General features: G+C 39.1%; 1 protein-coding gene and 1 non-coding gene across 4 annotated transcripts in view; one reads left to right on the forward strand and one right to left on the reverse strand.

Annotated features, from left to right (window-relative positions):
- Positions 1–27701, forward strand: part of ARHGEF28 (Rho guanine nucleotide exchange factor 28) — a 257148-nt gene that overhangs the window by 139129 nt on the left and 90318 nt on the right. For 2 of the 3 annotated variants that reach the window (XM_064376046.1, XM_064376048.1), the window contains 3 exons: positions 12841–12962; positions 20825–21105; positions 26419–26626. In XM_064376046.1, the coding sequence (XP_064232116.1) occupies positions 12841–12962; positions 20825–21105; positions 26419–26626 (611 nt within the window). Of the gene's footprint in view, positions 1–5850; positions 5918–12840; positions 12963–20824; positions 21106–26418; positions 26627–27701 lie in introns of those variants that run through there. The other variant, XM_064376049.1, reaches the window with a different exon arrangement.
- Positions 8392–8453, reverse strand: LOC135275007 (U7 small nuclear RNA). Its single transcript, XR_010342733.1, has one exon. It is a non-coding gene; the product is annotated as a U7 small nuclear RNA (small nuclear RNA).

Raw genomic sequence — 27701 nt, forward strand, 5'->3', positions numbered from 1 at the left:
GCCTTGCATACATTTTTAGGATAGGCCCTCTCATTACTGTATTAGAACTGTATTAAACCTCTGTACCCTAAGACACTGAATTCCTTGAAGGTGGCTAACCCGTTACCACATCTCTGGCACTTGGATACCAGAAAGTAGGCAGTAAATATTAAAACTGTCTCGTGGCACAAATTTACCCACACTATACCCAGATAGTCTTTATCTACAATTGATCTGATCATCTTCATGGAGTCCTACTCTATGGCAGTGGGGGAGGGGAGGGGAAGGATGTATTTTAGTCAAATGCAGAAAACTTGGTCTGATATAATGTAAATAGTAATTTTTGGTGACTGATCAGTATCTTTATGTAAAATATTCAGTGTCTCAAGTTTCTTCCCTCTCCTACTGTTCCTTGTCAAGCTGCTGTTGAATGTGATTTCCTGGCAACAGTGGAGGTTAATGGGGGGTGGAGGTGGAGGGACGGAAAGTCCCGATCCTTCAGTCTACCCTGCACCTTCTGGGTCTTTCTGAGTTCTGCTGTGGCTTGACTGGGCTGGTGCTTCCCTGAGGCATGACTGCATTATTACTGGCTGTTCTGGCATCTGTGATAAAGGTCAACAGCTGGGATTGTGGTGACGGTCAGGACCTGGTGATTCTCCTTCTGGTTTCACCCTGACTTGGCTCTGCCCTGGCTCTTACACTACAGAAACCTTGGACTCTCTTCCCCTGGCTTCTGACCCAGATGCTTCCCCCAGAAGCGCCTGCCATCTGGTCTCCCTTTACATCATGATGGACCTCATGGAAGGACACAGGTGCTCAGTTCAGGCCACTCCCTGTTCTTCTCAGAGGCCTTTGGGATTTATGGGATCCCATTCTCACCATGTAGGCACCTGACAGTGGCCCAGGAAAGCTGAGCCCAGCCCTGCTGCTTGACCTTGCTCTTCCTCCGAGTGTGCTTGGTAATGGTTGTCCTCATGATGGTGTAGGGTAGCCTGCAAGGTGATCTACTGCAGAGCCCCAGATGGAAGCAGGAAAACCCACCTACCCTCAGAGTGAACCCCCAGCTTATTTCACACTGTTCCCCACAAGCAGGGAAATCACTTGTCTCATCTACTTGGTCTGCATTATCCCTGACAATGGAGAGTCCTGGTTATGAATGTTGACAATCCCACATTCAGCCCTCATTCATCCCCACCTACTCGGTGGTGTCTCAGAGTTAGTTGCTCAGGATAATGGAACAGGATTCAGGAATTAAGTAGGGCTTCTCAACCAGAGGAAACAGAACAATTTGGAGGAATGCCAGGTAGTACTTGGCTTTCATCATTCATTCATCTATTTGCCCATTTATTCATTCATTCAAAATGTTTCTATTGAGGACACAAAAAATAACTGAAAAAATGCACATTTCCATGGAGAATTCTCTATTTTGCTAGCATAGTTTTTTGTCTATAGTAAAGCTCAATTACTTTTGAGGATATTTAGGGGGGCAAAACACATGTGGCTCTAGGGATGGGCACTGGAGAATGAAGCTCCTCATGAATTTGAAAGAAACAAAATCGTTTTTGTGTGCCTGGGTCTATAAAATTATAGGGGATTTGAATTATTCATAGAGTTCTTTGTGATGATGACATATTGGGCATCTTCTTCATCAGTTTGTTTATATTTTTGGAGTCACTTGAAGTGGTCTTGTCAGAGTCCTGCCACGTCATTTGAGGTCTTTTGGTTTTATTGTGGTGTTTGTATATATCCGTTTTTTCCCCGCTCAGTTAGCCAATTTTTCCTTTATGTGGACTAATTTGCTTTAGGCCCTGAAGAACTCCATCAAGAAGGAAGGGGCTTGTTGATTAAATCTAATCATACTGAAGTCCACACACCACACATGACTGAGTATCTGCTTGATTGCTTGAGGGAAGCAAGGGCAGAAAAAAGTTACTTATGCATTTGAGAGTCCTTTTTCCAAACATAAACACATGGACTCTTGAAAGCTACTTAGTGCTACTACAGTGAGGACTGAGGGCTTGGAAAGATTGGGTTTTGTTTTCAGAGGACAGCGTTTTCTTCCTTCTCCTGACCTCACTGTGTCTTTCCTCTATTACAAGGGAAAAGGCTTGTTTTCTTCTTCAGTAATTTTGATTAGTTCTCTCAAAACAGTAGAATAGGACTTTTTTTAAGGATCTGGTTTTAGAGACCCAAAGTGTACTTGTGATTTAGGAGGGGGTTTAAACTGTGTTTTTCCAGGGCAGAGGGAGGAGCTGGAGAAACACCTCTTACTCCCAGCACCTCTGGAATCCACTGGCTCTGTCCCCAGCTGTTACTGTGGTTAATAGGACTGGCCTGAGAGGCCCTACCTCCTTCCAGGGACCACTTTTCTTTTTAAAGGATCCCAGGAAGGTGAGGTACGTTCTGAGGGTGAATTGGGTATTTGGATTGAGGCTCTAGTTCGGTGAACAGAGGTTCCCTGGGTTCTCTCAGATACTCTTGGTACATGTTAAAATCTACAGAGTTACTTTAGCTTACATGTGACCCACAGGAAATTCCTGGGCTGAGATAATTTTGGAAGTTGGATGGATCCTCTCTGTAACCTCAGGTCCAACTCACAAGAGTAAGGCTAAGACTAATATCAGGAAAAATTTTAAGAGAACCATAGAAGAGGAATGGGCAAGGAGATGAATGCTAGTTTACCCCTGGAAATGTCCCCACCGCCATTTTCTTAGAGACAGGGTCTCACCCAGGCTGGAGTGCAGTGACAAGAATATAGCTCACTGCAACTTCTAACTTCCAAGCTCAAGTGATCCTCCCACCTCAGCCTCCTGAGTAGCTTGCATATACAGACATGCACCACCACATCCAGCTAATTTTTTTGTAGAAACAAGGTCTTGCTGTATTATCCAGGCTGGTCTCAAATGCCTGGGCTCAAGCATCCTCCCACCTCGTCTTCCCAGAATGCTGGGATTATAGGAACCAGCCACTGCACCCAGCTCATAAATGTTCACTTTCATTGTGAAAGTAGTTTTTTTCTTTTTTCTGGGTCACACTAAGACCATTGATGAAAAGGACTTTCTATAAACTTCAGAACTTGGCAAAGATTTCTTTGAATTAGGGAATTTGGGAGATTGGATACTGCAGCGGATGGGCTTTGGTCTCTGTCGGCACTGTGTTTGTGTTCTGGTTCAACCACTTAATAACCTGGGCAGGTGAATCACTTTCCCTGGGCCTTAGCTTTCTTGTCTACAAAATAAATATGATAATGACTCATGTAGTTATGGAGAGTGAGTTTGGCAGATGGTTAAAAACAATTCTGTATGCTCTTGGGTAAAATGTTTCCAGTTAATACATTTATACATATATTATCTGATATGGTTGACTTACTGATAAACTACCATTCAGCATAAAATTACACAGCTTTTCTTTACTTAAGAAACACATTAAAAATATGACTTTTGCAGCTGGGCACGGTGGCTCACACCTGTAATCCCAGCACTTTGCGAGGCCGAGGTGGGTGGATCATCTGAGGTCAGGAGTTTGGGACCAGCCTGGCCAACATGGAGAAACCCTGTCTCTAATAAAAATACAAAAATTAGCCAAGTGCAGTCAGTGGTGCACGCCTGTAGTCCCAGCTACTCTGGAGGCTGAGACAGGAGAATCTTGCTTGAACACCAGAGGCAGAGGTTGCAGTGAGCTGAGATCTCGCCACTACACTCCACCCTGAGAGACAGAGCGAGACTCTGTCTCCCCCACCCCCGCAAAAATGACTTTTTCAAACTCTTATTTTAGATGTCAAGATGGTTATTGTTAAAAATGTAGAAATTACACGTAGTAAAGAGTTGAAAACAAAAACTGCTTATACTCTGTTACCAAGAAATAACAGTTGACAGTTTATCTTTCTGCTTTGAGTCTTGAGTATCTTGAATGTTGTTGTGCTCTAAAACAAAATGAGATAATGTATCTCCTGTTCTATGAATGTTTTCTCAGCAAGACTCACAGGGTCATATCCCAGCAGCAAACTGCCGGTTGTGAATAGCACAGACCCAGGAAGTGGGCGAACATATCTGGGTACAAGTCATATTGTAACACATTAATGAAACTTCTTAATGGAAAAATACCAGACATTGCTCAAATACCATTTTCTTTGGTTCAAGATAGGATACTTGGTAACCCTAATTATTATATAAAGGACTTTGAACTATATAGCAGAGTGTCTGCATAGAGCTACCATTGATTAGCTGTGTGATCTTGGGAAGTTATTTTAATAGCACCACAGTTTCTTCATCTGTCAAATGGAATTGTTTTGGGGATGAAATGTATTAATAAATATTAATCATAGAGTTCCTGGTTCAGAGTAAGCACCATAGTTATGTTAGCTACAATAGCAGTAGTGTCTGGTATAATTACTCAGTGTGTAGCAGGTGTTCCAGAGATGCTGACTCTTATAGTAGCTCCTATTTTACATCTAATTCCCCTTTTTACATGTTTTTCTTCCTGTTATCATCTTCCCAGTACCTTTATTTTGCATATCTGCCTGATCATATGATTATTTTGTTAGCAAAGGGGTAGCCTATCTGATATTTTAAATAAAGGGATTAAACAGTAATACTCTTGGGCTGTTGCTACCAGAAGGCATAAGAAGCGCATGAAATTGTGTTTTACACAATCTATTTGTAGCTGAGACCCTAGTCAGGGAGTTACTTATCTACCAGAAAGAGCAAAATAAAACTCTGATCACCAGAGTGTGATAGATGACAGGACAAAATGCAGAGGTAATAGGAAGAGCTGAGAGAAGAAGGAAAGCCTCCTGGCTGTGTCAGGGGACCTGCTGGGGAATATACAATATTGGGCTCTGAAGATTTTTTTTTTTTTTTTTTTGAGATGGAGTCTCAGTCTGTTGCCCAGGCTGGAATGTAGTGGTGCGATCTTGGCTCATTGCAACCTCGGCCTCCCAGGTTCAAGCCATTCTCCTACCTCAGCCTCCCAAGTAGCTGAGATTACAGGCGCCCACCACCATGCCCGGCTAATTTTTGTATTTTGAGTAGAGACAGGGTTTCGCCGTGTTGTCCAGGCTGTTCTCAAACTCCTGACCTCAGGTGATCTGCCTCCTTGGCCTCCTAAAATGCTGGGATTACAGGTGTGAGCCACCGTGCCCCGCCTGAAGATGTTTTTTTAAGAGTCGGTAATAGAGCCTGAGGGCTCTGTCCCAGGCCCAGCAGATTGTACAGTACCTGATATCAGTAGACAGTAAGTGTTGAAAAAAAGAATGAATGAATGAATGGGTGAATAAATGAATGAAAGAAGACAGTGATACTCCCATCACAACGTGTAGCAAGGAGAGCCTATCACAAGAAAACGTACTGAATCTGAGAAAACATTACTAGACCTGAAGAGAATTTTCTGCTCTTGGTGAGACATTATTTATCTCTTCAGTGAACATTTATTATCTGCTGCCTGCCTCTATGGTTCTAGTTACTGGGAAGAGAGTGAACAAAACTGTCTTTGAAGTTGCTGTTCTTATGGAGCTTATGTTCTAGTGGAAGGAAACAGATGATTTATGACAAGCAAATAAATCTCTAATATGCTAGGTGATGGTATGTGGCATGAGCGGAAATAAAGCAAGGTTTAGCGTTTGCCATTTCAGGTAAGATGGTCAGGGAGAGCCTCTTTGGTAAGATGACACTGGGGCAGAGACCATATGAAAGTGAGAAAGCAAGGCATCTACATATCCAGGGGAAGAGCCAAGCTGGAAGGCAGAGCAGCCAGTGTAAATGGCCTGAGGCAAGAACAGCTAGGAGGCTGGTGCGGCTGGACTAGAGTAGTGGGCAGGGCTTCAGAGAGGCTAGGAGAAAGTGGAGGAGGGTCAGGAAATGGGAGGCACTGTAGGTCACGGAAAAGTCTGGTCTTCCTTCACTCAGAATGCAATGGGAAGCCATTGGAAAATTTTGCAGAGGTATGACATGACTCGATTTCCTTTGTCTATCCTGTGGAGAAAAGGCTATGGAGGGCCAAGAGTGAGAGCAGAGAGACTCTGTTGTAACAGTTTAGGAAGAAGACAGTGGTGGCTTGTCTGGCATCGCAGTGGAGGTGTTGAGAAAAGGTCAGATTCTGAATCCAGTTGTGAAAGAAAGAAAACAGCCAAAGGTGACTCTAAGGAAAGACAGAGTCGCCATTTTTTTGGGAGGAGAAGCTGGGTGTAGTGGGGGAAATCAGGAGTTCAGCTTTGGATCTCTTGTGCTTGGCGTGACTGCTGGACAACTAGGAGGAGATATTGAGGGGATAGTTGAGATTCAGGGGAGTGGTCTGGACATCTGGACTGGAGTTGAAACTTTGGGAGTCATCATCATATGATGGTATGTGATGCCATGCTGTCAGATGACCAAGGGAAGAGTGGAGAGAGAGGAGGTTTGAGGACTGACCCTAAAGTAGTACAATAAGCCAACATTTGGAAGCTGAGGAGGAAACTGTCATGGGGCTTGAGAAGGAAAGGTCAGTAAGATGGGAGGAGAACCTAGAGAGCCTGGTGTCCTGGAAGATAAGGACAGGAAGTGATCAACTGTATTAAATACTGCTGTAGGTCACAGAAGGTGCGACCAAGAACTACTGTAAGTTCTGTCATTTTAAGGTCTTTGGTGACCATGAAGGGCACTGTTTCAGCAGAGTGTTGGGAATTGAACTCCAAGTCTCACCCATTTATGGTGGTTAGTTATTCTCAATGAATGTTTCTGCTGTTCATAAAGGACTAGAGTTAAAATGAAATACAGTGAATGAATGAAACCAATTTACTTAGCCACAGTTGAGAGATATCTGGACTGAGAGGCCCTCACCTGACTTTTGCAGTTAAGGTTTGTTATCCAGAGTGGGCCAAACCAGGTCAGCAGCAGGTTTGCAGAAAACTGCGTTAGCCGGGTTTGTTTATGTCTGGGCGTGGGTCACTTACATAACCAGTCAAGTAGGCCACATTTTCCTTTAGCTACAAGGCTCTTAGCTTCTTAAAGGAGAGGTGGATTTTGTTCGAAATCAGGTTGAAGAGGTCCTAAGCTGGGCCATGCTTAACTGTTTCCTGCTAGATTAGAGGTAATTGTAAATGCCAGCAAGAAGGGAGGCATCTGGAGTTGCCTCTCCTTGTCCTCCTTCCTAGTTCCAATTCCCCTTCTTTCTCTGGGTGAAATATATTTACTTTCAGTTGTCTGCCCTGTGTCACCTGATTAGAGCATTTAGTACAGCAAGGACAGGCTGATGAAAACTTTGACTTCACGGAGCCTTTGTGGAGTCACCTAGATCACATTACAAAGCAGGGAAAATGGGAGAGCGGAGAGCTGGGGATCCCCTTGGAGTTGCTGTTTATCCTCCAGGCACTTTGCAGTGAGAAGCTGGCCCGAGTCCACTTCATCATGTTAGGACATCTTAGTTTCTGAAATCCTGCCTTTGTTCTTGAGAAATGCTGTCTCTGATTGTCTGACTTTATTCTTTGTTCATCCTGTGGTTATAATCCCTCCCATTTCATGAGAGCTCATCCTTCAGTCCTTGGAGGTAAATCCTAAGGGCAGTTTGACAGCTTTTCTTTCTCTTCACATTTCACATTTTTCAGTTAACCATGTCTAGGATAGGTTTTTCAAAATTTCTTAACACCAACTAAGTCTGAAATAAAAGTTACCACATTTTAAATGCGCTTCGTGAAGCAAATGGAATGTTTTCTGCATGCCAGTGGCCTTGGGTTGTATTTTGAACATGTAAAGTTATAGCCAAGGTTAAAATTATTTTTAAAAAGAATCAGAACTAAAATTATACAACCTTATTTACTTTTAAAGTAATATTTAGGAAGCATAACTAATAAAGCATTTATAGAGTGCTTACTATGTCACTGAAGTAAAACTGCTCTAATCACTTAAAATATTAACTCATTTAATTCTCACAATAATTCTATGAGATAGACATATTATTGCCTATTTTATAGGTCAGGAAATGGAAGCACAGAGAGCTTAAGTAACTTGCCCCAGGTCACACAGCTAATAGATGGTAGAGTGGAGACTTGAACCAGGCAGTCCAGGGCTTATGCTTTTAACCACTGCAACACACTAATGCTTTTGACTAATTTAAAATCTGCAGCCCATTTTTTTTTTAATGGGAGTTGAGCTTTGGCTACTTTTACACTGTCTTTGAAATATGTGCTTACCAAATATTAAAAATTAATGTTATCAGCAACACTATAGTTTTTTGCTGAGAAAAACTTCCTATAAGACAACATTAATTTAAAACAAATAGCTGGTTCTTCTTGCAAATTATTTCTATATGCTCATTGAAAAAGCAGTCCATTTTGGGGGGACATAACTTTTTCACTTAATTTATTACTGGAGTAGTTACATATAGAAGTGATAAAATCATATTTCTTGAAAAGATACCTTTAAAAAACAGAAACTATTTTTGGGGGACTTTCTGGCAAAACCCGAAAAGGCTGCTAGACAAATTTGGAAAGAGCTGTAACACTTTAAAAAAAGGGAAACTAGCTACTCGGGAGGCTGAGGCAGGAGAATTGCCTGAACCCAGGAGGTGGAGGTTGCGGTGAGCCGAGATTGCGCCATTGCACTCCAGCCTGGGTAACAAGAGCGAAACTCCGTCTCAAAAAAAAAAAAAAAAAGGAAACTATTATAGCTTTTTCTTTGAATAGGCTGAAACACGGTAGAGCAATTAGCCACTTTAATGTATGCAGCTGATGTTAACTTGAAAGTATTCTTTTTTTTTTTTTTTTGAGACAGAGTTTTTGCTCTTGTCACCCAGGCTAGAGTGCAGTGGAGCTATCTCGGCTCACTGCAACCTCCGCCTCCCGGGTTCAAGCAATTCTTCTGCCTCAGCCTCCCAAGTAGCTGGGATTACAGGCACATGCCACCACGCCCAGTTAATTTTTGTATTTTTAGTAGAGATGGGGTTTCACTGTGTTGGCCAGGGTAGTCTCAAACTCCCGACCTCAGGTGATCCACCTGCCTTGGCCTCCCAAAGTGCTGGGATTACAGGCCTAAGCCACGGCGCCCGGCCTGAAAGTGTTCTTTAGGGTTTATTTTCCTTTCAGGATTAGTCTTCTGGTTTTTAGCCCATTATTTGCAGTGACTAGTATTGAAGTTAATAAAGGAGTGGTGGTCCTGTTAGTCTGTGTCATTTTCTGGTTTGTGAATCTGTGTTCATTTCTAGATCTTATTATCTTAAGGCATCCTTTGACAAGTGGTGGCTACGTATGCCCCAGAAAAGTACTAAAAGGGATGTTTGTGCCAATGTTATTAATAATTGCGGCAAGTGACTAAAACTAGATGTCAGGTTCTAGGTGGCAGAATTAGAGAGGAGACACTTCACTGCTGGATTATGCCCTTGCGCACCCATGTTATTCACAAGACTTACTGTCTCAGTGGAGTCATTACCCCAGTGACGGGATGATGACAAGGGCTAAGCCAACTTTACTTTTTCCTTCCCTCCCTCCGTCCTTCCCTTCCTCCCTCCCTCCCTTCCTTTTTTGACAGGGTCTTACTCTGTCGCCCAGTGGTGTGATTATGGCTCACTGCAGCCTCCACCTCCCAGCTGGGACTACAGGTGTGTGCCACCATACCCAGCTGATTTTTGTATTTTTAGTGGAGAAAGGGTTTAGTCATGTTGCCCAGGCTGGTCTTGAACTCCTGGGCTCAAGTGAGTCACCTGCCTCAGTCTCATAAAGTGCTGGGATTATAGATATGAGCCACCACATCCGGCATAGGCCACCTTTTCAAAATGTACGGTGAATTCCTCTAGAACATTGGAGATGGCCATAAACACAAAGATGACGTTGAATCATAGAGTCGGGCAGGTATTTTTTTTTTTAATTTTTCTGTTGATTGAAGAAGAAAGTCTTAGTGTGGTATCTTTGCATCTTTAACATTTCTTGAATCCTTCGGAATCTCCCTTTACAACAAAGGGAGCAGGCCTCTCAGACTCTCAGCTTTGATAGGCAACTATTTAGTCAGGATCTAATTTCATTGTTTTGTTTGCATTATTTCAGTACATATAATTCCCTTCTACTTTTGACAGGAATAATACTGGCTTCCTGTGTACAGTGGGGATAAGATTTTTCTTACTATTAAAGTTATTTCTTAAATTAATTTTATTTAAAAGAAAACAGGTGAGTCCATTTAAAGATGGGCACTCAATAATATAGGTGAATATATCTGTGAAATAATATAGATGATATGTAAATTTGGCAAAATTGTGAATTTGGTAGAAGAATGACAAAAGCTTGGGAAGTGTTGCTCTAATATCTAAGATGGCTGATTTTGTAGAGATACACAGTCTGTTCTTTGAAACTCTTGGAACCAGATTTGTTTTGGAATTCAGAATTTTCTGATCTTTTTGCCTGGTGTTTATACAGATATGATATGACTCCCATAGGAGACATGGTGCAATGCTATCATCAAGCTTATTAATATTCCTGCAGCAAAATGTATGACATTGACACCAAGTAGAGCAAATAAAGAATATACATGGTCCAATATGGGCTTAGATCAGATTGTGCCACAGACTATGTTTTTGAACCAAACTTATGGGGAAAAGTCTGATTTTCAGAGCTTTCTGGATTTCAAAATTGCAGTTAAGACAATGTGGCCCTGTCTTCTATAACTAGATTACATTATTTTTTCTAAAACTCTAATCAAATTAACCATGCAGAAAACAAATTAGATCCCAAATTGAACAAAGTAATCAGACTCCACCATCTTTTAGTTTATTTTATTGCTGGGCATGATCTCCTTACGGATTCATACCTGCCACATAGGGCAATGGAGATTTGTTGAGAAGGAAGTTTGAATCCAAGTGCCTTTTACCTGTAGATGTGGAAATAGCTATAGTTTTTGGTCTGGCCTATCCATGAAGTGAGCAGTCGGGTTTTGAATAGAGTTCTCTTGTGGTGGTTAAGAATATGACTGTTGGTGACTGGATGATGCCTTCACTGGCACCACACAATTTGGGGTCATACTTCACTTGGTTCTATGTTTTTAAACTGAGATCCATTGATTGCAACTGTGCTGTTAAATATCTTGTTCTTAGGTCAGTCTAGTTATCAATGAAGTCTTAATTTGGCAGCAGTTAAAAAGGAGCAGGAACAGCCCCTCAAATGTGATGGCAGAAATGTCAGGTGTTATAGTCTGTGAACCTGTGACTCTGTAGGGCAGTGAACCTGGATTAGTTACACTTCAGAAGGCCATGTGGAGCTATTTATGATTGTTTTTAAAACATGATGTATAATGACAATTGAGTAAATATTTTCTTCCTTCAGAACATATTGAAAGTGTTTTGTCAGGTTCTTGATTTATTATGTAAGCTTTGGAACCTTGCTTTTCTTTTGTGTAATTAGAATAAAAATGTATAGTAATGAATTATAAAGGTTATACTTATAAAGTATTTGTGGGCTTTGTATATTGCTACTTATTGAAATAAATTGCTAAAAGAATACGTTGTGTATATAAAAAGAAAATTTTTTCCTTTCACATTGTATGTTTCCTCCAGGAGCTTAATGAATCTCACACTTCAGTGTTCTGTGTGGGGAAGAGATAGATTTAGAAGCAGAATCTGAAGCCAGGGCCATTTGACTTATGAAACTATAATTCATACAACTTTGGAACTTTTATAATGTTATCATTACTTTCCAAAAAAGAATGGATTTTTTTTTTGCTCATGGTACATCAACCCAATAGTTATTAATATTTTTTAATTTCCTGATTCACTCCCATAGGCTGACCAGATTTTATGTTATGACATAGATAAGAGGAGTAACAGCAGTACTATCCCTTTGTACTCATTCAAGACAACTTACTGGGATGTAAGTGAGGATGGAATTTACTATAGGTATAACACTGAATCTGCCCTGTGAAAGTCATTTACACATATTGAAAATCTGTCATTAGCATAACACACTATGATTAGTATTAACTTTGCACTTCACACAGAACATGCTTAAAAATCACTATCCATAATAATAATTACAAATATAATAGTAATTCTGACAAATAATCAAATGAGCACTTTGTGCCAGGCATGTGTCAAGTCTGTACATGTCTGAACACCCTTAATCCTCAAAACCACACTATGAGGAAAGCATAATAGTAATCCGCTTTTATGGATGAGGAAACTTTGTGAAGATATCTGGAGGGCTGGTAAACTAGCCAAGGTCACAGGACACAAAGCATTGTAGCTCGAATGTTTTATTGCCTTTAACTCTTAATTATCTACAAACACAGTAACAGCTTAACTCTCTGGGACTCAATTTTAGGCAACTTCATCTATTTGGAACAAAGCTGAAACATGAAAGCAAGCAAAAACATTTCCGTAACCAAAATAGAAGGCAAATTCTCCACGTGTGAGATTCTGCATATTAGCAAGCGGCACCGAGCCACAACTGCTAGGCTGTGTATTCTCTTGGGTCCTTTGGTAGAGGGTCATTTAATCTGAGCACAATAGTGGAAACTGAGGATCACAGTACAGTCACTAATACTTCTAAGTTATTAATAAAGGAAAATCAAGTTTAGTTATTAATAAAGGGAAATGAAGTTTAATTTAAAAATCTAGTAGAAATTGACAGTAAAGATTTAATTGATTTTACAAAGACCTCTAATGATCGGGAAAATGATGCTTGAAGTGGGCAAATATTTATCTGTCTAGAACTTTTCATCTTACATGAAAATTCTAGATAACTGAAGTTTAGATATAGATAAAAAATTACTTGCATGTAGATCTTAAAATCTAGCAAAAAGCCATTTAAAAAATGCACTCAACTTTTTTTCTTAGGGTCTAAGAAGGTAAAGCTTGACTGTAAAAATAAATCCCTTCTCTTTTATTTACCCTGTTTTCATTTTTGTCCTCTAGATCGTTCCTTCGATGTCCTAAAGAAATCCAAGCCGCCCTCAATGTTGTTTGCTGCAGGCCGGCTTTCGGACATGCTGAACGGAGGTGATGAAGTCTATGCTAACTGTATGGTGATTGATCAGGTAAGGCCCAACTGACGTTACAGGAGGATCTCTACCTCTCTCCAAAGCCTGAGTTTGGAAGAAGTAGATTCAACATTGTTGTGTTCCTTTGAAAATTTTAGCGTAAGAGCAGCAAAAGAGGATGCTGCTGTGGAGTCTCATTTTATGAGCATTTAAGCGTTTAACTTAGGTGCTTACTTCAGCACGCAACACACCTTACTCAGCCAAGAGGCACTGTCAGGGAGGGATCTTGAGGCACTGCTAAATGGGAAGAGTGTGAGAGCACTTTTTTGGGGCCCAAGTGCTGGACAAGATATTGGACAACTGTGCGACCAATATCTCCTCTACAGCTTTTCAAAAAACAGTATGTATATGACCTGATTCTGCAATATTTGTATTCAAATCCAGCAAATGTAATGAGCAGGTGCTTGGTCCCAGCACCATAGGAAACTGCCACATAAATTACTTGGTTAATCTTTACAATACATCTACTAACATGCACTAAGATTGTAGAGCTTTCATATTAATACAGACTAGTATCTTGTTATAGGGAAGCTGGAATCCTTTTGAACTTTGTATCCATTCCCTGATAGAGACTTTTGAATTAAATCTCATAGAAGCGGATGGTTTGAATGTGCTCCATCTTGTTGTCTTTTGTTCTTTTCTCTAGCTCAGTGATCTTCAAATTTTAGCATGTATAAAAATTAAAATATAGATCTGAAGATTTCTAAACACTCTAATATATGGGGAATTTAAGGGATTTTCAAGGTAGTTTTGACAACACAGTTTCTGCCTTATGCACTGACTTTAAAACTTAATCCCCATATAAGATGCACCTTCTCTACTCACTAGGCATAAGATACTTAACCTTTTTATGTTGTTAGTATGCATATATTTTACCCTATTCATAGATGTGTTCTGTGATCTAAACTTTTTCTGTCTAGATCTCAATTTCAGTCCTTTGGTAGCACATCTCTGCATTTTCCTTTCGTGTTACAAAGCACTGTTGTATCAAATGCAGCACAGATCGGGATGGCAGTCATAATGACAGAGACACCAATATATCAGAATGGACTTCAGCTGTAAATAATTGGTATCGTTGTTTTGGTATAAACTAACAGAATGTCAGTCCTAGTTATGGAAATCTAGAATGGGGCATGGAGTATAGGACAGAGTGGGAGTTCGGAGGACACTTTCGAGATACAGGGTGCATTAGTCCCTTCCACATTGCTATGAAGAAATACTTGAGACTGGGTAATTTATAAAGAAAAGAGTTTAATGGACTCACACTTCCGCGTGGCTGAGGAGGCTTCAGGAAACTTATAATAATGGCAGAAGCACCTCTTCACAGGGCAGCAGGAGAGAATGAGTGCTGAGTGAAGAGGGAAGCCCCTTATAAAACCATCAGATCTCATGAGAACTCACTCACTGTCAAGAGAACAGCATGGGGGAAACCACTCCTATGATTCAGTTATCTCCACCTGGTCCTACCCTTGACACATGGGGATTATTATAATTCAAGGTGAGATTTGGGTGGGGACACAGCCAAACCATACCACAGGGTAATTGGACTCTGTGTGTTCTAGCGATGTTCTGGTATTTATTATTTTCCGGCTTTGTTATGTTACATAAAGTATACAATGTAATGTTTTGATACATGTACATATTACCAAATAATGACCACAAGCTAATTAAAGACACGTATCATCTCACATACTTATTTATTTTTGTAGTGAGAATACTTTAGATCTACAGCAAATTTCAAGTTCACAGTGCATTATTAACTATAGTCACTATGTTGTACATTAGGTCTCAAGAACTTATTCATTGTGTAACTGAAAGTTTGTACCCTTTGACCAACCCCTCACCATTTCCCCCACCCTCCAACCCCTAGTAATCACCCTTATACTCACTGTGTCTATGAGTTTGACTTTTTTACATTCCACATATAAGTCAGATCATGCAGTATTTGTCTTTGTGTTTGGCTTATTTTACTTAGCATAATGTTTTCCAGATTCATCCATGTTGTCACACATGGCAGGTTGTTTTCTCTTCTAGGGCTGAATAATATTCCTGTGTGTGTGTGTATGTGTGTGTGTACGCACATGTATATGGAATCTGTCACATTTTGGTCAATGGTGGAGTGCATATGCAAAGGTGATCCCATAAGATTATAATACCATATTTTTTGCTGTACCTTTTCTATATTTAGATATACAAGTACTTACCATGGCGTCACAGTTGCCTACAGTAATCAGTATAGTAACATGCTGTATAGATTTGCAGCTTAGGAGAAATAGGCTACACCATATAGCCTAGGTGTGTAGAGGGCTATACTATCAATCAGGTTTGTGTTAGTACATTCTGTGGTGGTCAGGTAATAACAAGATAACCTAAGGATGCATTTCTTAGAACATATCTCCATACTTAAGTGAGGAATGACTGTACTTATCCTTGGAATCTCCAAAGTTGATGTCTTTTGTATGCTAATGATGAGACTGGTGACTGGCAGCCTCTAGGTAGTTTCAGGATGCGAGCTGGTCACAGGAAAGACCAAGGCAGGATTACAGGATTGGGATTTTCAGTTCCGCCACTAGCATCCACAGAGGGAGGAGGGGCTGAAGGTTAAATTGATCACTAATGACTAATAATTTAACCAATCATGCCTGCATAATGAAGCTTCCATAAAACCCAAAAGGACTGGGTTCAAGAGATTCTGGATAGCTGAATACATGGAGGTTCCTGGAGGTGGTGCACTTGCAGAGGACAAGGAAGATCCATGCCCCTTCCGGGGCTCTTTAAGCATCTCTTCCATCTGGCTGTTTCTCTGTATTTTTTGTAATATTCACTATAATAAACCAGGAAACATAAGTGTTTCCCTGAGTTCTGTGAGCTGCTCTAGCAAATTGATTGAACCAGAGAAGGGGTCTGTGGGAACCTCATTTTATAGCCGGTTGATAAAACAATCTGGGGCTTGTAGTTGTCATTGGAAGTGGGGGTAGTCTTGTGGGACTGAGGCCTGTAGGACCTGACTCCCCCAGGCTGATAGTGCCAGAATTGGACTGAACTGAATTGAATTAGAGGAAATTCAGCAGAGTATTGTTTCCTTGCTGAGTATCGGGGAAAACCCCACACATTCAGTCAACGAAGCGTTCTGTGTTGATTGTTGAGCAAGAGAATAGAAAAAACACTGTTTTTATTCTCCTGTTTTCAGAAAATCACACATGCACCACATTTTCTTTATTCAACTGTTGATGGACACTTAGGTTGATTCCATCTCTTGGCTACTGTGAATAGTGCTGCATTGAACATGGGAGTGCGGACATCTGTTTCGGATAGCGATTCTGTTTCCTTTGGATATATACCCAGAGGTGGGATTGCTGGATCATGTGGTAGTTGTATTTTAATTTTTTTAGGAACCTTCATACTGTTTGCCTCTGTGGCTGTGCTGATTTACATTCCCAATGGTGTTTAAGAGTTCCCCTTTCTCAATATTCTTTCCAGCATCTTTTTATCCTTTTGGTAATAGCCATTCTAATTGGTGTGAGGTGGTATCTCATTGTACTTTCGTTCATTTTCCTGATGATTAGTGATGTTGAGCACTTTTGCGTATACCTATTGGCCATTTGTGTGTGTCATTTTTTGGCAAAATTGTCTATTCAGGTCCTTGGTCTGTTTTTAAATCTGGTTATTTGTGGGCATTTTTTGCTATTGAGTTGCATGAGTTCCTTACATATTTTGGGTGTTTACTCCTTATCAGATGCATGGCTTGTAAATATTTTTTCCCATTCCATAAGTTGCTGTTTTATTTTGTTGTTTCCTTTGCTGTGCAGAGGTTTTTGGGTTTGATGTAGTCATACTTATTTATTTTGCTTTTCTTGCTTGTGCTTTTTGTGTCACATCCAAAAAGTAATTGCCAAAACCAATGTCAAGTAGTTTTTTCTTTGTGCTTTCTCCCAGGAGTTTTATGGCCTCATGTTTTATGTCAAAAACTTTGTTGCATTTTGAGTTGATGTTTGTGTATGTTGTAAGATAGGAATCCAGTTTCATTTTTTTGCATGTAGCTATCTATTTTTCATAGTATCATTTATTGAAGGAGCTATCTTTTCTCCATTTTATATTTTTAGCACATTCATTGAAGATTAGTTGACTGTATTTATGTGTGGGTTTATTTCTGGACTTTCTATTCTGTTCTGTTTGCCCATGTGTCTATTTTTATGTCAGTAACATAATATTTTGATTACCATATCTTTGTAATATAATTTTAAGTCAGGCAGTGTGATGCTTCTGACTTGGTTCTTCTTGCTGAAGACTGCTTTAGCTATTCTGGGTCTTTTGGGATTCTGTACAAGTTTTAGGATTTTTTTCTGTTTCTGTGAAAAATTGCCATTGTAATTTTCATAGAGATTACATAGAATCTGTAGGTCACTTTGGGTAGTATGGATATTTTAACAACATGGATTCTTTCAGTCCATGAACATAGGATATCTTTCCATTTATTTGTGTTGCTTCAATTTCCTTCATTGATGTTTGATTGTTTTCAGTGTGTATATATATATAATGTTTTGATTTTAATAGATTTAATTTGCTGCCATACTTTCTCAGCTGTTTAAATAAAATACTTCTTGACACTTTATGTATTTTTTTGTTCTGAGCCTTAGTGAATACTATAACTATGGTATTTCCATTTACAAGTAACTAAACCTATAAATGACTTAATATTATGTGGGGAAAAGTATATATATTATGTTTTTATATGTTCTAAGATTTGTTAAAAATGCAAAATTTTCCAAACCAAAAATTTGGTAAATCAAAGGTTAGGATATAATTTTCTTTTTTTGTTTGTTTTTTGAAACAGAGTCTTGCTATGTCACCCAGGTGGGAGTGCAGTGTCACCATCTCGACTCCTGCAACCTCCATCCCCGAGGCTCAAGCAATTCCCATGCTTTAGCCTCCAGAGTAGCTGGGACTATAGGTGTACATCATCACACCTAGCTAATTTTGATATTTTTAGAAGAGATGGAGTTTTGCCATGTTGGCTAGGCTCGTCTTGAACTCCTAGCCTCAAATGATCTGCCCACCTTGGCCTCCTAAAATGCTGAGATTACAGGCATGAGCCACTACACCTGACCAAGATATAATTTTTATTTTGGAATATTCTAGGTGAAAGAAGTATTGCTTTAATGATGGGAAGCCAAAACAACAACAACAACAAAAGTGAAGCCTGCATTTAGAGAGAACTCAAATGGTCTAATTCAACAAACTGAAACATAGCAGATTGCCAAGTTGTGCATCAAAAACTAAATCTGCAACAAAATCTCAAAGTTCATTGTATTAGTGTAGTACTTTTTATATTGCCCCCATATCTATTTGAATAGCAAGGACAATGTAAGGAGTCCAAATTCTGCATGTTCAAAATACTTTCTAGCAATATCTGAAAATAATCTTATCTAATTTCCTTTATCTTCCTCAACCTGGCAAAGAAACCTAAAAACATTACTAGCTTATATTAATGTCTCTATTAATTTTCAAGGTAATCAAGCTTCCCGATGAGCAAATTCACACGATGAAAGTTACTTTAAAAATTCTGCAGGCTGGGCATGGTGGCTCACGCTTATAATCCTAGCACTTTGGAAGGCTGAGGTGGGCTGATCATGAGATCAGGAGTTCAAGACCAGATTGGCCAACACAGTGAAACCCTATCTCTACTAAAAACACAAAAATCAGCTGGGCATGGTGGTGGATGCCTGTAATCCCAGCTACTTGGGAGGCTGAGGCAGGAGAATTACTTGAGCCCAGGAGGCGGAGGTTGCAGTGAGCCAAGATTACGCCATTGCACGCCAGCCTGGGTGACAGAGCTAGACTCCTTCTCAAAAAAAAAAAAAAATTTTTTTTTTCTTCATATAAACTACTTTGAAAAAAAAACATTTGTTTCATAATTTTAGTACAGAGAATCCCTGTATACCCTTTACTCAAATTCCCGAAATGGTAATATTTTACTACATTTTACTTTGTTATTCCCTGAGTGGGTGGTTATGTATGCACGCATGTTTGCATGCCAATAGTTAAAGTATGTCTATAAATATTTCTTAACCATTTGAGAACAAATGAAAAATATGGTGTCCCTTTACCCCTTAATCTTTCATGGTCTATTTTCCTAAAAACATGAATAGTTTCTTACATAAGCACAGTACAGTTATAAAAATCATAAAATTATCATTGATACAATACTATTAGCTATCTCCAGACCTTATTCAATTTTAGTGAGTTGTCCCAGTGATGTTCTCTGTGGCAAAAGAAAATTCCATTACATATGTTACATGTAGTTGTCATGTCTCTGTAGACTCTAATCTGGGACAGTTCCTCAGGCTTTGTGTTTTATGACACTGATATTTTTGAAGAATACAAACCAGTATTTTTGTTCTTGTTTTTTGCTAGAATGTCTTTCAGTTTTGGTTTATCTGATATTTCCTCATAATTGGATTTAGGTTAGGCATGTTTGGCAGGAATACTATGGAAGTGATGATGGGTTCTTCTCAGTGCATTGTATCAGGAGGCACAGGACATCAATCTTTCCCATTACTAATGATTTTATTAATATCTTTCATCTGCCAAGTTCCTTTTTTAGTAAAACTGCTGTTTTTTAAAAATTATCAAGTATCATGTCAAGAGATATTTTAAGCTATTGTAAATATCCTGTTGCTCATTAGACTTTCACCCATTAAACATTCATTAATGATTTTTGCTTTAATAAATTATGATGATGCTCGATGATTTAGGATCCTAACATTTCCCCTTTTGCTTCTTTTTCCCCTTCACTGCTCTATCTCCAAATGGTGTTACTCTCTTCCTTTTTACTGTCCTAACCCTAGAAATGATGCCTTTTGATGACCACCACCTCAAATCATGAGTACTTAAAAGTATGCCTTTCTTAGAGCAAGTGCTTTGATCAGCTAGGATTCTTTTCTGTTCAGGTCAGTTGGGCTTTCTCTTTCTGGTGAGCATTTTAAGGTAAATCTTAGCTCTTCACTAGTTCCATCCTTTCTCTGCCATTCAGATTTTCCCCAACTCTCCTTACTCTCCAGACAGTCTTATGGCAGGAGCACGAGGGCTTGCCTGCTGGATTTACTTGATTTTATTACTTACAGGTAATTTGAAATTTGGGCATTTTCTTTCTTCTAATGATGCTATATACATGTGCTTTATGTAGCTTTATTTGTTCTTTTTGTTTGGTGTTGCTTTTCATGAGACTCAGATTTATGTGACTATTACCTTGGTTACCCAGATTCCTATGAGTTACTTTTTGAATAAAGTTGTATGGTCTTTAGTTTTTTCCTTAAGTATTTAAAACGTTTCCCCCTCATTTTGAGTCAGTGGTTCATAAAATGTTAGAGGGATAATCAGCTTCTGGTTTTATAATAGAGGAACAACTTTATAAAATACTCAGTTGTCTTCCTTTTTGTGAATTATGGGATAGCTGCCATGTGAACAAAACATAAAATAATTCTGTTTACATAAAACAAGAATAAACAAAAAATATAAATAAAGTAGAAGTTGTTGTTGTTTGTTTTGTTTTTTGATACGGAGTCTCACTGTGTAGCCTAGACTGGAGTGCACTGGTGCAACCTCTGCCTCCCATTCAGGCCATTCTCCTGCTTCAGCCTCCAAGTAGCTGGGATTGCAGACTAATTTTTGTTTTTTTAGTAGAGATGGGTTTAACTATGCTTGCCAGGCTAGTCTTGAACTCCTGACCTCAAGTCATCTGCCAGCTTCAGCTTCCCACCGTGCCTGGCCAGAAGTTTTTTAAATTGGTAAAATTTTATTCTTAGCTAGGCCAATCTTAACTGCTTTTACTCAGGAAATGTTTTTCTTTCAACTTCCAGGTTGGCGATTTGGATATCAGCTATATTAATATAGAGGGAATCACTGCCACTACCAGCCCTGAATCCAGAGGTTGCACTCTGGGGCCTCAGAGCAGCAAACACATCCTCCCTACAGAAACCAGCCCCAGTGTGTACCCACTAAGCGAGAGCGACAAAGGGACAGCACACACCGAAGCCCAGCTGTCCTTCATGTCACCATCGAGTTCATGTACTTCCAACTTGAATCTTTCCTTTGGTTGGCGTGGATTTGAAAAGGAACAAAGTCATCTAAAGAAAAGAAGGTAAGATCCTATATTATAGAGAAAAACTGCAGAAAATAAAAGAACCTTATAGGTAGACTTGGAAAATTCTAGTTTTAAACTTTTTATTTTCTCTACCACTTTTATCTGTTCATCAAAATGTTGTCCCCCTTTAGGTTCCTATATTCATTGATTTGAAAGTCAGACACCTAAGAAAACTGACTAAAATATAATAAAGGAAAACCATGATGAGATACCAGTCTATACTCACTTGATTGGCAAAAATTTAAAAACCTAGCAATTCCATGTTTTGGTGAGAATGCATACCATGGAAATTCCTACATAAAGATGATAGGAGAGAAAATTGTATAACTTGGGAAGAGAATTTGACATTATCTTGTAAAGTCAAATGTACATTTTCCTCCTGTGTACTAGGAGACCTATATGTGAGTATTTATAGCAGCAGTAAATAACCCAAATGTGGAATAGATAAATAAATAATATATAGTTACACAATGGAATACTGTAAGTAATGAAAATGAATTAACTACAATTACATCTGCATGCATAATAACATAGATCTTAGAGGCACGAAGGAACAAAAAAGCCCTAAATCCTTGTTAGATTTCATTTTTATAAAATGCAAATTAAACAATATATTATTATAGGGCACTTACATATGTGCATAAACTATAAAGAAAAACAAGAGGCCAACTGTGGTGGCTCATGCCTATAATCCCAGCACTTTGGGAGGCCAAGGCAGACAGAACACTTGAGCTCAGGAGCTCGAGACCAGCCTGGGCAAAATGGTGAAACCACATCTCTACCAAAAATACAAAAATTAGCTGGGCATGGTGGCACGTACATGTGGTCCTGATACTTGGGAGGTTGGGATGGGAGAATCACTTGAACTTGAGAAGCAGAAGTTGCAGTGAGCTGAGATGATGCCACTGAACTCCAACCTGGGTGACAGAATGAGACCTGTCTCAAAAAGAAGAAAAAAAGAAAAGCAAGATAATCAAGGGGAAAAAAATTCCTAAATTCCAGACAGTTGTTACATCCAGGGAGGGAAATAGGGATATGGGAATGGAATGGACCATAAGAGAGTTTCCATGGTAGATGCCCAGTATTCAAGTTTCAAGTTGGTGGGCTCATGAATGTTTATTTTATATAATATGTATTTTATAATATAAAATTTATCTTATATTTCTTTTACTTTCAGTTACCTTAAATTTTCTTGTATATATAAAAAGTCATTCAAATGATAGTTTTATTGCATCTGATATGATTGCATATATTAGTGTGTGGGCACACGTGCATGTCCATATCTGTATATCTTTATCTGTCTGTCTGATTGTCTATTTTAAGGAACAGGCAAATTTCCACAATTTCATTTTATCCTGTTGATCATGGTTTCCTTAGGGAGTAGCTTATTTTTTCCCCATATCCTACCCATGTGATTGTATGTTCATTTTCACATATAAAATCGCAAATCAAAGTGAACATAAAATACACACACATATGTGAGTATGTATATAAAGATTTCTCTATGAATGAACATGTGAATAGGTGACTGAGTATTCAGCAGAGAGTTAATAGATTAGAGAGGAGAGAAAGGGAGAGGAACCAGCAATCAGTAGGTGCCCATTACTGAGATACAGCACGATACACAATTTGAAGTTGTAAAACTTTAGCATGTATTGGTACCAAGGGTTGTATCCGATATGTAAATAATACAAGACTTACTTTAGATTTACAGTTTGTGAATTATTGTTTTGTAGATGCTGGGTAGTCACAACTGTAATTTGAAGTGACAGACTAATTTGAACTGTCCACATGTCTGCTTGGGACAGGAGACTACCAGTCCAGACAAGATTCTGTACAGTTTTGCAAAAATAGATTGAGCTCTATGTGATAAGTGCATCCAGTGGATCTTTAAGATCTGTCAAGTGGCTGGGTGTGGTGGCTCATGCCTGCAATTCCAGCACTTTGGGAAGCCGAGGCAGGTGGATCACCTGAGGTCAGGAGTTCAAGAACAGCCTAGGTGGCCAACATGGTGAAACTCCCTCTCTACTAAAAATACAAAAATTAGCTGGGCGTGCTGGCATGCATCTGTAATCTCATCTACTCAGGGGCGGGTCTGAGGAGGCAGGAAAATAGCCTGAACCCAGGAGGGAGAGATTTCAATGAGCAGAGATCACATCACTGTATTCTAGCTTGGGGGACAGAGCGAGAATCTGTCTCAAATGAGCCCCCAGATCGCAAGAGATAAAAAAATTCTTTAGAAGAAGCCCTCTAGGAATACAGCATGGAAAAGACACAAATGGTCTCTTTGTTCTATTAATCCTTATGCAGATTCTTGCAGAGTATCTAAATTATACTTTCTGATCATGGTCTTGCCTTGAAAAGTTTAAACATTTCACTGCTACAGAGTTTTTCCTTTGTAGGATATGATTTAGAAAAAAATATCTGTTCTGAGTAAAGATAATTAGAAGCCTCTGTGAAGATGTCACTGCTTGGGGGAAAGGGAGGAAGCCAGGAGAGGAAGGAGAAGCCATTTTACAGAAAAACCTGGTTGGTTCCATGAGCTGACTTCATCTCCTGTGCCTGCCTTCTCTGAAAAGTGTAGGAATGGAGGGAGAGAAGTCGCAATCCTTGGAAAGCCCTAGGGCGGCTGTGGGTCCCACCCTCCAGTGGACATTATGGTAGGAAGCACATTTGATAACAAACTCAAAGTGAAATGCACTTAATTTGTTAATAAGCAGATCATAGCGCTAGAGGCTGGAAACTTCTAGAAGGAGAAATTTTGGGGCACACAGTAAAAACTGGATTTAATATAAGGACATGGCTGACTGGGAACTGAGTCCTAAGTTTTCTAAGGTTTAAAAGAATATTTTGATGAAAACTAAAATATGCACACTATGTAACCATTATATTATAATGAGAAGCCACAAGGGGAATATAAGTAATAAAACATTAATTCAAAAATACTGTACAACAAAAAATTAAACTGTAGACAAGTGTTTGTTTCATTCTAAAGCTTACATTTTTCAAATCTTTTTTTGAAACGACAATCCACAGTGAGAAATGCATGTCACACCATGAGCATCTCCCATCTCACATAAAATTTAAGTAAAATCTTTTACAATGACATGTGGAATGTATACTGATATTTTCTGTTCTCTATTTAAAAAAAAAAAAAACTCTAGTCACAACCTAATGGATTGATTTCCTATCCCACTACTGGGAATTAGAAAAATAATATCGTAAAACAGGAACCTAGAGGTTGTCCTGAAGAATATTGCCTGTGCTACCAGTATCTTAGGTTAATAGCTTAACAAAGAAAAATAGTGGCCCCATTTGAATGAATAGGAACAATGTGTTTTGTAGTGTGCAAAATAAAATACTGGTACTTCTAGGATGTATTCATAGTGATGATGAAATGCTGTCTGTAACTGGAAAGGCTTGTGTTAAAATCGGATATTATTGAGGGCTGCCAATCATTTGAAGAACTATTTTTCATTAGTACAGAGATCACAAGTTGAAAGACAACTGCTGAGGTATAAGACTTCAGCAAGCTTCAACCCGCCTTGAGGTCTCCTTCCATCTCAGATTGTTGTTGTACCAGGAAACCAAGTACCAACTTGAAATACCTGTAATTTATTAGGTTGGTGTAAAAACCACAATTACTTTTGCACCAACATAGTACATTTCCTGTAGCATTTAAAGCACTAGCATTTACCAGGAAGATAGTCTTAACATGAAATTTCACTGTTTTATGAGAAATAGTCAAAGAGACTCCATGATATTTGGGTGTTTAATTGAGGTAAAGTGTGAAGTCCGCTTCTAATTTGTGCTCTTCTTCTCAATGCCAAGGCCTTCACCTTGGCCCTCAATGAGTTCTCAAAGAAGAAAACCCCACTTTGGAAATCCTCGGTGGTGCTAGCCAGGGCTGCTTCTCACTGCTGGGTTTTCTGGTACCCAGTAGTGCCTGTGAAAGGGTTCAAGGATTAGAAACTGCTCTGTGTTTGCATTAGAGGCATGGTAGGTAAGACCAGGACTCATACCATTTATTCAGTGGACTTGCTGTGTCCGTTAAATAGCCTATGGTAATTAAAGAAAAAAAAAACCTAAACTGGTTAATTCAGAGTTTCATTTTCTAGTTTTCATATTTAAAATCAAGATGGTTTCACTGTTTGGTTATTGAAATTTTAACTCCAGAACTGTAACAACCAAAAAGAAAACCCATGAAATGCACATTTGAAATGCTTCATGCGTTAACATGCACCCAGGAAAGCTGTTGGCCTCCAAGTTTGAGTAGTTTAAGATGTAATGTTATGGAATAGACCTTGGATGTGGAAGGTCAAATACTTTCCTTTTAATTTTATGGTTATTAACATTAAATGAGGAAAAAGTTGTTGTCAAGCAGAATTACTACCTGGTTCTAAGGTAGATTTTTCAACGGAATCATTTTTTTTAAACCTCTAAAAATGATCATTTCATATGACATGTTTGGGAAATTGGATGACTCACTTCTTAACTGTGTCTTCACATGGCCCTGGGGTGAATGGATGATACCTTCACACATCTCTCCTGGGTGTGCCTCTGCCCTCCTGACCTTCCCAGCTGGGGGATAGTGGAGAGAATGCTAGTTCTGCCATTTAGTCACATGTAAATCCCCCCCTCAGAGGCTTCCCTGCAAACAGCCTAGTGCCTCTGTTTCCATCAGCATTTTAAATATTTGATGGATTACCATTTGGGATTTGCAATATCAATAATTACATTTACGAAACAGAAGTGGTGAGGTTAGTATTAACTCAAACCAGCTTTTGTTTCTTCAGGTATTTGAAATGTCTTTTGCCCCAGGTGTGGTGGCTCATTCCTGCAATCCCAGCACTTTGGGAGCTGAGGTGGGTGGATCCATAGAGCCCAGGCGTTTGAGACCAGCCTGAGCAACATGGCAGAAACACAAAAATCACAAAAATTAGCCAGGTGTGGTGGTGCATGCCTGTAGTTCCAGCATTTCAGAAGACTGAGGTGGGAGGATCGCTTGAAACTGGGAGGCGGAGGTTGTAGTGAACCAAAATGGCACCACTGCACTCCAGCCTGGGCGACAGAATGAGACTCTATCTCAAAGAAAGAAATGGCTTTTGCAAGGTAGGAATGTTCATTTGGAGTAACATAAAATTTTGTTTAAAAAGAGATTTGGAGGGAGGAGAAAAATGCTAATTAAATACTATTTGAAAATTAAATGAATGTCTATTGCGCCCCACCCAAATGAGAGACTCCGAAGAAACCAGCGACTCTCTGCATCATTTCTCGCTTCTTCACATACTTACTGGCTTTGTGCTTTAGTTCTAGCCTTGATGCCTTGGACGCTGACAGTGAAGGGGAAGGACACTCTGAGCCGTCACACCTCTGTTACACTCCAGGGTCTCAGAGCTCCTCAAGAACTGGGATTCCTAGTGGGGATGAATTGGACTCTTTTGAGACTAACACTGAACCGGATTTTAATATCTCCCGGGCTGAATCACTTTCTCTGTCGAGTAATCTACAGTCAAAGGTATTAATTTGGTTTATTTCAAGTGTGGAGAATATGTTGCCTAAAACTACCCATCTGTATCTGAAAGACATGTTATATTTTATTCATACATATGAACTATTTTTTTGAGACCCATGTGATATCTGATTGAGTCTAACTTTCCCACTCTGTTTTAATTTTTATAATCGTAATTACTCAAAATCGCTGATTTATATTTTCATTAATTCATCATGAGTATGTACCCTCTTTCTTTCATATACTTAGAAATTTATCATTTCATACAGTGATTTCTCCCATCATCTCTTAAGCAAAGAGAGAAAAGCTGGTAGTATTAAATGAGCTCAAGTAGACAAACTTGTTTCGCTCATGTAAATTATTGTGTGGCCCTGGTGATGAGGTACTTGATGTTAATAAGGTAACAGTGATGTTTATTGAGCATTTCTGGCTGCTTGAACTAATCCGGAACATTACAAATTTTGTCAGCTTTTCCTTCAGAGCCAGGTTTTCTCTTGTTGGGAATTTCACATTGGAGTTTCATTTAGGTGTGCTTGTTTTTGTGGTTATTTATTTATTGAAAAACTGAATACATTCCTCTGAATGTAAGAAAGCCCTTTTGTGTTTGAGCGTATTTTTTTTTCCTATTTGATTTGTTATTTTCTCCATGTTTACTTAAGTTATTACTGTAAAAAATGTGTGCTATGACAAAACTTCTCTTTCTAACATATGGTTGTTACAATACCTTATTTTTGTAGCATGCCCTACAATATACAAAATATGTTTTATGTATGTACAAAATATATAATTGCTTCATAACTCACCTGTTACACAAGTAGGGGTTTTATTTAATTTTATTTTTTGAGTAGATGAGATTCTGGACAGGTTAGAGTTTTGTCCAGCTTTGTATCACCAGCTTGGTGATAGAATCAGAAATCAATTCTGAGTCTTTTGAGCATAGATCCTGCATCCTCTTCCCTCTGCTCTAGGACCTGTAGAGCTGCCATAATCTTTTGCATCTGAAGGTTATGTGCTATTTCTGGATAATGAGAAATCTATATGGTTGTTATGTAGTTACTTCTTAGTTTTGTATTTTGAGTGG

The sequence above is a fragment of the Aotus nancymaae genome, unplaced genomic scaffold, assembly GCF_030222135.1.
Source record: "Aotus nancymaae isolate 86718 unplaced genomic scaffold, 86718_ANA_hifiasm-v0.15.2.pri h1tg000014l, whole genome shotgun sequence".
NCBI classification, from domain to species: domain Eukaryota; kingdom Metazoa; phylum Chordata; class Mammalia; order Primates; family Aotidae; genus Aotus; species Aotus nancymaae.